The following is a 12,162-nucleotide window of genomic DNA, read 5'->3' as shown; positions in this document are numbered from 1 at the left end:
CCTGTGGAAACTCTGTTCCCTTGTTACCCTGTTTGGTTTACTTTTGTGTTGCCACTGATATTCACTATTTCCAGGAGTCTCAATGTAAAAGGCACAGCTGCAGTGGTTCATCTTAAAGGCACAGTACTGTATTCCATAGTCTCAACTGAAACCACAGCTGCCGTGTTTCATCTTTACTGCTGTTGTAGTTGTGATCTCCAGAGCTCCCGTATCCCTGTGGCTTCCGTGCCTCCAAGAACCTCCGTGCCTCAGCACTTCCGTGCCTCAGCACCTCCGTGCCTCAGCACCACCGTGCCTCAGCACCACCGTGCCTCAGCACCTCCGTGCCTCAGCACCTCCGAGCCTCCAAGCACCTCCGAGCCTCCAAGCACCTCCGAGCCTCCAAGCACCTCCGCACCTCCAAGCACCTCAGTGCCTCCAGGCACTTCTGCACCTCAGTGCCTCCAAACACCTCAGTGCCTCCAAGCACTTCTGCACCTCAGTGCCTCCAAGCACCTCAGCGCCTCCAAGCACCTCAGCGCCTCCAAGCATCTCAGTGCCTCCAGGCACTTCTGCACCTCAGTGCCTCCAAGCACCTCAGTGCCTCCAAGCACCTCAGTGCCTCCTAGCACCTCAGTGCCTCCAAACACCCAGTGCTCACAAGCGTAGCTGGTGTCTCCAGCATCCGGTACTCCTTAATTCTTTCCTCAGCACCTTTTCAAGTTCTGTCTTTCAGGAGACCTCCAGCATCCATACCTGCTTCCTGTCTGCCGACCAAATCCTGCATGAGGAAAACCTAGATTCGGTCATCTCTGCTGCGGTTCCTCTTCCCGATCACCGGAAGAAACCCCAAGCCCACAACACTCCCAAACCAGGTCAGTGAAAGTATTCACATAGTCCTCCAGTCGCCCGCACAGACTTCACTAACACCGGGTTCACAAAACCACAGTCATGACAGGAACAAAAGGTAAAAAGGTAGATTTACCCGCTGTAGCTGTGGAAACCAGGTCCGCGAGACCGTCCCCAAACAACACGTCACCCTTGTAAGGTAAAACCTCCATATGCTTTTTTGAGTCCGCATCACCCGTCCATTGGCAGGTCCATAAGGATCTTCTCGCAGAAATAGCCATGGCATTGGCTCTGGAACCCAGCAATCCAATGTCTCTTTGAGTGTCTCTCATATATAAGACTGCGTCTTTAATATGGGCTAAAGTTAACAAAATGGTATCCCTATCTAGGGTATCAAGGTCAGCTGACAGGGTATCTGTCCAAGCTGCAACTGCGCTACATACCCATGCCGACGCAATTGCCGGTCTGAGCAAAGTACCAGTATGTGTATAAATAGACTTTAATGTAGTCTCCTGCCTACGGTCCGCAGGATCCTTGAGGGCCGCCGTGTCAGGAGACGACAGCGCCACCTTCTTGGACAGGCGTGTTAAAGCCTTGTCCACGCTGGGAGAGGATTCCCAACGTACCCTGTCCTGCATAGGGAAAGGTTACGCCATAAGAACCCTTTTGGGAATCTGCAGTTTCTTATCTGGAGTTTCCCAAGCTTTTTCAAATAACTCGTTAAGTTCATGAGATGGGGGAAAGTTTACTACTTGCTTCTTTCCCTTAAACATGTGTACCCTCGTGTCGGGAACAGGGGGTTCATCAGTGATATGCAAAACATCCTTTATTGCAATAATCCTACACTGAATACTTTTTGTTACCCTAGGGTGCAATCTTGCTTCCTCATAGTCGACACTGGAGTCAGAGTCCGTGTCGGTATCCGTGTCTACTATTTGTGACAATGGACGTTTCTGAGACCTCGAAGGGCCCTGTGAGTCGGTCCAATCCGTGGATTGACCCCCTGTTGTCTCCCTGGACTCTGCTTTGTCCAGTCTCTTATGTAAGGACGCTACACTTGCATTTAACATATGCCACATATCCATCCATTCCTGAGTCGGCACTACCGACGGGGACTCAGTACTCATTTGCTCCACCTCCTCCTTGGACGAGCCTTCCGCTTCAAACATGCCGACACGCACGTACCGACACCCCACACACACCAGGATATAACTATAAGGGGACAATTCCCCAACCAGGCCCTTTGGAGAGACAGAGAGAGAGAGTATGCCCACACACACCCAGCGCCAAACTGACACTGGACTAACCCAGATAGCGCTTTTATATTATAACAATAATTTTCCCACTCACTGCGCCAATATTGTGCCCCCCTCTTCTTTTTTCAGCCCTCTGATCCGTGTTCAGCAGGGGAGAGTCCGGGGAGCCAGCGTTTCTGCAGCTTCTGTGAAGAAAATGGCGCTGGTTAGTGCTGAGGGATCAAGCTCCGCCCCCTCCAGCGGCGGGCTTCGGTCCCGCTCTGATTTTCAAAATATGGTGGGGGTTTATCTATTTACTGCCTCCGCAGCCTAACAGACCCTATTATGCCAGCCTTGAGGTTTATTGCTGCCCAGGGCGCCCCCCCTGCGCCCTGCACCCATCTGTGCCTGCTCTGTGTGTGTTGTGTGGGAGCAATGGCGCGCAGCGTTATTGCCGCGCGCTTACCTCTGAAGATCTGAAGTCTTCTGCCGCCTTGAAGTCTTCTTTTCTTCTCATACTCACCCGGCTTCTATCTTCCCACGATGCAGGGAGCCTGTTGCCAGCAGTGCTCCCTGAAAATAAAAAACCTAACAAAATTCTTTAAACAGAGAAACTCAGGAGAGCTCCTCTGCAATGCACCCAGTCTCCTCTGGGCACAAGATCTAACTGAGGTCTGGAGGAGGGGCATAGAGGGAGGAGCCAGTGCACACCCATACTAAAAGTTCTTTGTAGTGCCCATGTCTCCTGCGGAGCCCGTCTATACCCCATGGTCCTTACGGAGTCCCCAGCATCCTCTAGGACGTAAGAGAAATTTGAGGTATAATTTAAGACTATGACGTTGTCGCTTTATATTAGTCTAGCAATATGTTTTATCTCATCTGTATGCGGCTCGGTTTTTCTTCTTTATGTTACATACTGTTTGTTCAAATCCTCAATAAAATATATTAACCATTTTAAGTATACCAAAAGATCGTTTAATAACTCATGCATTTAATACTCAAATAAGAACAATAAAAGAGGTACACAAAACTAGATGAAAAGAGGGGCTACATATATACCCACAGCCAGTCCGCCTGCCCCAGGACAGGGCCTGCACTTGACCCCTTGATGCAGCTGCACGCTGGTGGTGGGTGAGTGACCGCTCCGCTGCGGTCTGCTCCCGAAAATGGCGCCTGATAAGAATGTGCGTTCCGGAACCAGTGGCGAAGCCCTCTGTCACCCCTGCAGGGGTACACAAACAGAGATACTCGGCCCTGTTGCGGTCACCGGTCTGTGCTGGTGGGCGGGTGGCAGCTCAGGCTATGACAGAGGCCTCCGCCACTGGTTCCGGAACGCCGTTCAGGCGCACATACAGCCCTGGCGGCGCTCATTAGCAAACGGTTCGCAGAACCATACCTAACATTAGGTATCGGTTCTGCGGAACCGGTGCGAAGCGGCTGAATCCCACCACTGCCCTCGCACCTCTGGCCCTTGCTGCCGCCGCACCTCGTCAGTGGTGGTATTTCCGCCACTGAATATTGGAATATATTTACACGGCTGGATAACTGGCTCAGTGATGGGAAGCACAATGGATTCTGACTGGAATTTATTCAGATGAGTTCAGGTTATTAGCGGTATCAGTAGTGGACCCCATTTGCATTGTTTTATGTGGCCCACCTCTGCAGTATCGCCTGTGAGTACGGCTGAGGTATATCAGTTGGTACGCGGCACCATGTTAGTCCCAAACAGAATCTGCCAGGGTTACAGCTAATGGGCCATCCCAGCTCACCTATGGCCCCAGTGCGCCTGAGATCTGTAGATGTTCCTGCATTGGAACCCCCTTGTCCCCCTGTTCCAGCACCTATGGTTGTGCCTGGTCCATCATATTCACACAGGAATCCCGGGACCCTTTTTGCCTGATCCATGCAATATAAGGGGGAAGATTTATCAGACCTTCTACAGAGGAAAAGTAGGAGGTGTTGGCAATAGCGACCAATCAGGCTGAAGCTCTCATTCATCTGGTACCTTCTGTAAAATGACAGCTACAATGTCATTGGTCGCTATGACCAACCAGCTTCCTTGAGAAGGTCTGAAACGTCCAGAATGTTCCGCCGTCCCCTCAGAACAGACTCCCGCACAGCTTGTAGAGTGTAAAATATTTTAATGAAAGTACATAGTTATGCTTAGTAGTTTGTATGATATAAAACACATGAGATAATATCTATGTAAAAACACATTCTCAGTGAGGAAATAGGGCGAGACCTGCACCCCCTAATACCCTCACCGCCCGTTACCTGTACCCTTTTGTCCCCTGCCTTGAAACCCCAGTACATTCATTCACCCATGCGATGCATAGTCTGTCCGGAATATACACAGCGAACTCGCGGCCCGTCCCACTCTCTAACCAACAATCATACTGTACAACAGTCTCACCGCGAGCCTCCGCTCAGACACAAACTACCACCTGTGTTCCTGTATACACAGAGCCATAAGTACTGCTTTCGTCTCACACCCCTAGTATATCCATAGCAACATCCACATATGCCGTCACCGTAGCCTCTTATCAATCTCCTTTTCCCACCCGTCTTTTAATGCATTACACCGTGCAGACTCATTAAATGCTGGCTCGGGCCTACTGAAGCGTGGATAAGAGCACAGAGCTGTTAGTGTGACGGGACTATATACAACCGTCCAGACTCACCGACTAGCAGCAGGTCTACAAACCCTACATGAACTCGCCTGTGGACATCTATATCATGCAAGGGTCTGAGATTGTACTACAATCCTTATATATTATAGTTTGGAGTATTATCATGAAAAGTCCAATAAGTCCTGTCAGCTTTTTTGGACTACCTCATCCACCCTTGTCTCCTGTTCTACCTGGCCCTCATTCAATTCGTCACTTCACACAGCCAGACACAATCTTGCCCTTCGTTCACTTTCAGATACCATCCTGTGTATGTCTTCACTTCGCTTGCTACCAGGTGCCATCTTGTTTTTCCACACAACACTTGATACCAGATGCCATTTTGCATTTCCTGTCCTCAGCTACCAAGTGCCATTTTGAATTTCATGCAATCTGTTTGCTACCAGGCGCCATTTTTAGCGTATCATTCCCTCTGACCGTTACCTGACACAGTCACGTATTTCGCGCTCCCACCTCACTCTCCGACATGCTTAATGATCCACAGATGATATTCTGCTCATAGGCCTATCCTGGGGGTTGACATAAACTGGCTTTCCTCAGTATGAAAGACTTAAGAAATGGTGTTCGCAATCGATTAAAAGCTCTACTACAGGTCTAAGAGAGAAACGAAACTCTGCCCATCTGTAGGTGATGTTGGGAAATGAGAAGGAATCGATCAGGCACTCAGTCCAATTCTGCGAGCAAACCTTCATCATCGGGATTCTCTTGGGCACACGGAATACGTCAGAGAATACAAAGTCAGATTTCTCAGTATGCTTTGAAGGAGTTGCTCTCAGAAGTCCATTTTGTTGCGGTCGAATCAGGAGTCTTCCTCCATACTGAAGCTACTGTGGCGACTGCTGGTCTTGGATGCTCCGGGAGAGACGGAAGAAAGTAGAGGGTCAGCTTCCCCTAGCGGAGACAGTGTATCATCCATGAGAATGTCTGCGATGGCTGAGTCCCCAGTCAGGCTCAGGTCAAAACTCAGGCCGTGATCCACTAAGTCACTCAGGTGGTCTGAGAAATGGAGAGTGCCAAGGTCTAAGGTGGACGGGTCCAGGGACTGCAGAGCTTGAATACCAAAATCTGAAACCACTCCCGATAATGGCTCTGCCTTGGGGATTCCCAACAGCATCGATGGTGGTGGATTGGCTGTATTTCCATGCATCTGAGATTGCATCTCCAACTCCTGGAAGACAACATAAAGTAGTAAGAACAGAGATCAATTAACCCAGCGATGGAGGTTGGCGTTATAATCTTTATAACACCATATCATAATATATGTTCTTCACAGGTCTCTAAGGGGACTCTATAAAGATGCGCTAAATGTATAATTATATTCCTGTTGCAGCAGTATTTTCCAGACATCTATAATCATGTTATTAAGTTGGCCTTCTGCTGAGTGCAGATCCCCAACAGAGAGCCATTATCTACGTCCGTGTCCCATAATCCCTCTATCTCCGCCCAAAGCTTTCTTTATGCTTGTTTGATAATTCTCTCACAAAGCAGCTTGGGGGCAAAGTCAGATATCAAGGAGGGCCTTGCCTGACCTCACTGGGTGCATGACCGAAAGCGTTTCAGAATGATTAAGAACTAGTATTATGGCCCTGTCATGCATGAAAAGGTGAAATGCGTGAGTACCTGTAACTGGAAAAGTAATTACAGAAGTGTTTGCTGAAGACGAATGAAGTGTCCACCAGTCAGAAGCTGGCCCACCGGGCCAATCCGCGGTGGGCCCTACTGCCTGAAGGCCCATCCCCTCCTCTGAGGGTCAGGATCCAGGCCAATTATACATTGATCCTCTATTAGAGGGACAGTTACCTGGTGGAGGAGGACCACCGATAAATATGGGTGCTTGGTTCACTTCTATAAAAACTACACCAAGATGGTTATATCTGTGGTGGGTGGCCACAACCCCTCTGGTGGGTGTTCACACCTCCTTAAGAATGGACCCCTACCACTGCATTCCCCTGGTGGGCCCTTCATGTCCCAGTCCGACACTGGTGTCCACCCTCGGCAGGGCGTGTATAACCCCTTCCGTGTGTTGCCCAACAGTGTTTGTTAACCAAAGCAAGCCCGGTAAATTCGCTAAAGCCACCGATGTTTGGAGATGTTGAGTTACTGAGTAAAGATATATTAGACATTTTTAGTAATTACTCATCTGTGTTCATCAGTTGGTAAAACTTTAACTTGCTGGAAGGATTTTGCTCAGGAGTAAGGAACATAGAGTTGTCCATAACTAAATCCCGGAGATGGAAAATAAAGTCTAAAGTTTGACCTTGGCTTCTATTTTTGGCCATTGCAAAAAAAACAAGTCTGATGGGAAACTGTTTCTGTTTTATGTAAAGGGTAAGTCGTTGGTGCCAGGGCAATTCTAGGTGCAAATACCCTTTTACCCTATAAAGATAATATAATGACTTCAAAGACAAACAATGTTGGCATAATTTCCCTGACAACCAATCGAGTGCCATTACACAGGACTTGGCCAAGATTTCGGAGTAGAAGGACTATTGTTCCAACTTTTAAATGAAGTTTATGAAGTGGCATCCGTCCAAGGGTATGGGGCCTATTTATTAATCAATTCTGGCCTTAGAATACGCGGAAACATGTTTAAGGGCAGATTTAGGTGTCGCTGGTATGTACAAACATGTCGGATATATCTACTGCTTTATGGGGGGAATTCAGACCTGATCGCTAGGCTGCGTTTTCGCACAGCGGGTGATCAGATCTAAACTGCGCATGCACCGCAATGTGCAGGCCCATCGCACGGGTACAAAGCGGATCGCCGCTCAGCAATGGGTTTGTGTGGAGAATCCATTCGCACGAGCGAAAGCAAGGAGATTGACAGGAAGAGGGCGTTTGTGGGTGGCAACTGACCGTTTTCAGGGAGTGGTTGGAAAAACGCAGGCGTGTCCAAGCGTTTGCAGGGCGGGTGTCTGACGTCAATTCCGGTCCCGGACAGGCTGAAGTGTTCGTAGCGGCTGAGTAAGTCCTGGGCTGCGCAGAGACTGCACAAAATCTGTTTGTACAGCTCTGCTACACATGCGTTCGCACACTCGCACAGCGAAAACACACTCCCCTATGGGCGGCGACTATCTGATCGCAGCAGTGCAAAAAAACCCTAGCGAGCGATCAGATCTGAATTAGGCCCTATGTCCGTCATCTCCCGCAACAGCTGCCCCCGGACGGTACTTAACAAGATCTTGCCTGGGTGGGATAACTTCATTTTCAGATGCTATTAACCCATTAACTGCAATGTGATCCCTCTCCGGTGGGCTGTGGGAGATCCCGTTGTGCATCGTGGTCTCATCCGCAGTGTAAACACACATCTGGAACACCAGGCATGCAGAGTAGCCGCCCATTGGGGGTCATTCCGAGTTGATCGCTCGCTTTAGCAGCCGTGCAAACGCTATGCCGCCGCCCACTGGGAGTGTATTTTAGATTAGCAGAAGTGCGAACGAAAGAATCGCAGAGCGACTACAAAACATTTTTGTGCAGTTTCAGAGCAGCTTCAAACCTACTCAGCGCTTGCGATCACTTAAAACCATTCGGTTCCTGATTTGACGTCACGAACACGCCCTGCGTTCGCCCAGCCATGCCTGCGTTTTTTTCCTGGCACGCCTGCGTTTTTCGATCACTCCCTGAAAACGGTCAGTTGACACACCCAGAAACACCCACTTCATTTCAATCACTCTGCGGCCAGCAGTGCGACTGAAAAGCTTCGCTAGACCTTGTGTGAAACTACATCGGCAGTTGTAATAGTACGCCGCGCGCGCGCATTGCGCCGCATGCGCAGAAGTGCCTTTTTTTGCCTCATCGCTGCACAGCGAACAAATGCAGCTAGCGAACAACTCGGAATGACCACCATTGTCTGTAGGTAGAAGAAAAGTGATTATATATGCGATCACTTTATTTCTTCCTTATCACCAGGGTGGACTCTTTACCAGAGCCTGTGTCCCAATGGTTTTAACTGAATACAGTGAAGCTGAATTTTTATTTTATTGCTGCGACATGAGACGAGAAGAGTTCTTACTATTTGGGGGCCGGATGCACATTATAATAAATACGCCGTTAAGACTGTTCAAAACTAAAGTGGGTAGTTGTTACTTTCCCCAGCATTTGCTCTGTCCTTCAGTTAATACGCTGTTTTCTGTCTGTTACAATGAAAGTAGTTATTCCTTTACTATCTCTCGATGTTTTTATTCTCTCTCTTTTAGTTCCAGTCTGGTTCTCCTGGTCAGGTTGCCTTAATGTTTTTCTTCATTTGTCAGAACGGCCACAACGCGTTTCGTTACACAGACGCTATTTTATAAACCCAGTGACAATAAGAATAACTCTACACCACAATAGGGGCCCAATTCAGCGGGTCATTCCGAGTTGATCGCTCGCGTCCGTTTTTCGCAGCGCAGCGATCAGGTTACTACTGCGTATGCACCGCAATGCGCAGGCGCGTCGTACGGGTACACAGTGGATCATTGCTGAGCGACGGATTCAACGAAGAATCCATTCGTACAGCCGATCGCAAGGAGATTGACAGGAAGAAGGCGTTTGCGGGTGGCAACTGAACGTTTTCTGGGAGTGTTTGGAAAAACGCAGGTGTGCCCAAGCGTTTGCAGGGCGGGTGTCTGACGTCAATTCCGGGACCGGACAGGCTGAAGTGATCGCAGCGGCTGAGTAACTCCAGAGCTACTCAGAAACTGCACAAAACTGTTTCATACTGCTCAGCTGCAAAAGCGTTCGCACATTTGCACAGCGAAAATACACTCCCCTCTAGGCGGCGACTATCTGATCGCAGCGCTGCAAAAAATAGCTAGCGAGCGATCAACTCGGAATGAGGGCCTCAGACCTGATCGCTCCTCTGTGTTTTTGCAGCGGTCTGTGATAAGACAGCCGCTGCCCATAGAGAGTGAAAACCCGTCCCGTGCAAGTGTGTGAATGCATGCGTACGCCGTGCGAAAACTTCGCCAGACAGCGGACATCTGTAAATCCATTCACAACTCACTCACCATCGAATGATGTTTCCAGTCTGTGCGCAGCCCAGGACTTACTCCTACAGTGCGATACAGACAGGCTGATCGGGGCCGGAGCTGACGTCACACACCCTCCCTGATAACACTTGGGAACGCCTGCGTTTTTCCCGACACTCCCAGAAAATGGTCAGTTGACACCCATAAACGTCCTTCCTGTCAAACACCTTGCGAACGCCTTGCAATTGAAAATTTTCGCGCCATCCTGTCGCTGTTTGGCGAAGAATTGCGGTGCATACGCAGTCATTCGATAATCGCCCGCTGAGCGATGTCGCACAACAGCGATTAGGTCTGAATTGGGCCCTAGATATACTGTAAGTACAATCAATGTGCATTATGCAGCGCACGCATTACCTGGACACGCAGCAGAAGACTCTGGTTCATGTGCTCCAGTTTCCGCTGTCTGCCCTCCAGATCTCGCACCCTCTGCTGCTCTTTCTGCAGTTTCCGGATGTACTCTACAGAGGCCTTCAAGATGGTGCCTTTATTCCAACGCAGCTCCCTGTTAGCGGGAACCATACAGAACACATGATGCAGAACAGTGCAATAAGGGAACACCGTGATCAGCACAGAAGACATTAGTGAACTCATAAGAGGTAACAGAGAGGAAGTATGGGGAGGTGGGGGTATAGTGTAGAGTAATAAGGAGGAGGTATGGAGAGCTGACGGTATGGTGTAGAGCAGAGGTTCTCAAACTCGGTCCTCAGGACCCCACACGGTGCATGTTTTGCAGGTAACCCAGCAGGTGCACAGGTGTATTAATTACTCACTGACACATTGTAAAAGGTCCACAGGTGGAGCTAATTATTTCACTTGTGATTCTGTGAGGAGACCTGCAAAACATGCACTGTGTGGGGTCCTGAGGACCGAGTTTGAGAACCTGTGGTGTAGGGTAATGAGGAGGTATGGAGAGCTGGCGGTATGGTAGAGAGCACTAGAGATGGTGGTTTGGTATAGAGCAGGAGAGGTGGCGGTATGGTAGAGAGCAGGAAAGGTGGCGGTATGTTAGAGAGTAGGAGAGGTAGCGGTATGGTAGAGAATAGGAGAGGTAGCGGTATGATAGACAGCTGTAGAGATGGCGGTATGGTATAGAGTAGGAGAGATGGCGGCATTGGTATAGAGTAGGAGAGATGGCGGCATGGTATAGGGTAGGAGGTAGGGCAGTACAGTAAAGAGTAGGAGAGCTGGCGGTATGGTATGATGAAGAAGTGATGTCGGTGCGGTAGAGAGTAGGCGAGGTGGCGGTATGGTAGTACGCAGTAGAGATGGCGGTATGGTAGAGAGTAGGAGAGATGGTGGTACGGTAGAGAGTAGGATAGGTAACAGTATGGTAGAGATCAAGAGAGGTGGCGATGGTGGTATGGTAGAGAGTAGGAGATATGGCGGCATGGTAGAGAGCAGGAGAGGTGGCGGTATGGTAGAGAGCAGTAGAGGTGGCGGTATGGTAGAGAATAGGAGAGATGATGGTATGGTAGAGAGTAGGAGAGATGATGGTATGGAATAGAGTAGGAGAGATGATGGTATAGTAGAGAGTAGGAGAGGTGGCGGCATGGAATAGAGTAGGAGAGATGATGGTATAGTAGAGAGTAGGAGAGGTGGCGGTATGGAATAGAGTAGGAGAGAGGACGGTGTGGTAGAGAGTAGGAGAGGTGGCGGTATGGTAGAGAGCAGGAGAAGTGGCGGTATGGTAGAGACCAGTAAAGATGGCAGTATGGAATAGAGTAGGAGAGATAACGGTATGGTAGAGAGTAGGAGAGATAACGGTATGGAATAGAGTAGGAGAGATGACGGTATGGTAGAGAGTAGGAGAGATGGCGGTATGGAATAGAGTAGGAGAGATGACAGTGTGGTAGAGAGTAGGAGAGGTGGCGGTATGGTAGAGAGCAGTAGTGGTGGCGGTATGGTATAGAGTAGGAGAGGTGGCAGTATGGTAGAGAGCAGTAAAGATGGCGGTATGGAATAGAGTAGGAGAGATGATGGTATGGTAGAGAGTAGGAGAGATGACGGTATGGTAGAGAGTAGGAGATGTGGCGGTATGGTAGAGATGGCAGTATGGTAGAGAGTAGGAGAGATGGCTGTATGGTAGAGATTAGGAGAGATAGCTGTATGGTAGAGAGTAGGAGAGATGGCAGTATGGTAGAGAGCAGTAGAGATGGCGGTATGGTAGAGAGCAGTAGAGATGGCGGTATGGTAGAGAGCAGTAGAGATGGCGGTATGGTAGAGAGCAGTAGAGATGGCGGTATGGTAGAGAGCAGTAGAGATGGCGGTATGGTATAGAGTAGAAGAGATGGTGGTTTGGTAGAGAGTAGGAGAAATGGCGTATGGTAGAGAGTAGGAGAGATGGCATATGGTAGAGAGTAGGAGAGGTGGCGGTATGGTAGAAAGCAGGAGAGATGGCGGTATGGT

At 49.3% G+C, this 12,162-nt stretch overlaps 1 protein-coding gene across 1 annotated transcript in view; it reads right to left on the bottom strand.

Annotated features, from left to right (window-relative positions):
- Positions 1–4,184: 4,184 nt before the first annotated feature.
- Positions 4,185–12,162, bottom strand: part of TFE3 (transcription factor binding to IGHM enhancer 3) — a 33,367-nt gene continuing 25,389 nt past the window's right edge. Inside the window, exons 9-10 of the mRNA XM_063936082.1 lie at positions 10,111–10,258; positions 4,185–5,918 (exon numbers count right to left, since the gene is read on the bottom strand). Of these exons, the coding sequence (XP_063792152.1) occupies positions 5,550–5,918; positions 10,111–10,258 (517 nt within the window). The 3' untranslated portion in view covers positions 4,185–5,549. The remainder of the gene's footprint in view (positions 5,919–10,110; positions 10,259–12,162) is intronic.

This window comes from Pseudophryne corroboree, chromosome 8, assembly GCF_028390025.1.
Source record: "Pseudophryne corroboree isolate aPseCor3 chromosome 8, aPseCor3.hap2, whole genome shotgun sequence".
Lineage (NCBI taxonomy): Eukaryota > Metazoa > Chordata > Amphibia > Anura > Myobatrachidae > Pseudophryne > Pseudophryne corroboree.
The sequence above is the reverse complement of the archived record's forward strand: the minus strand, read 5'-3'. Positions and strand labels throughout refer to the sequence as shown.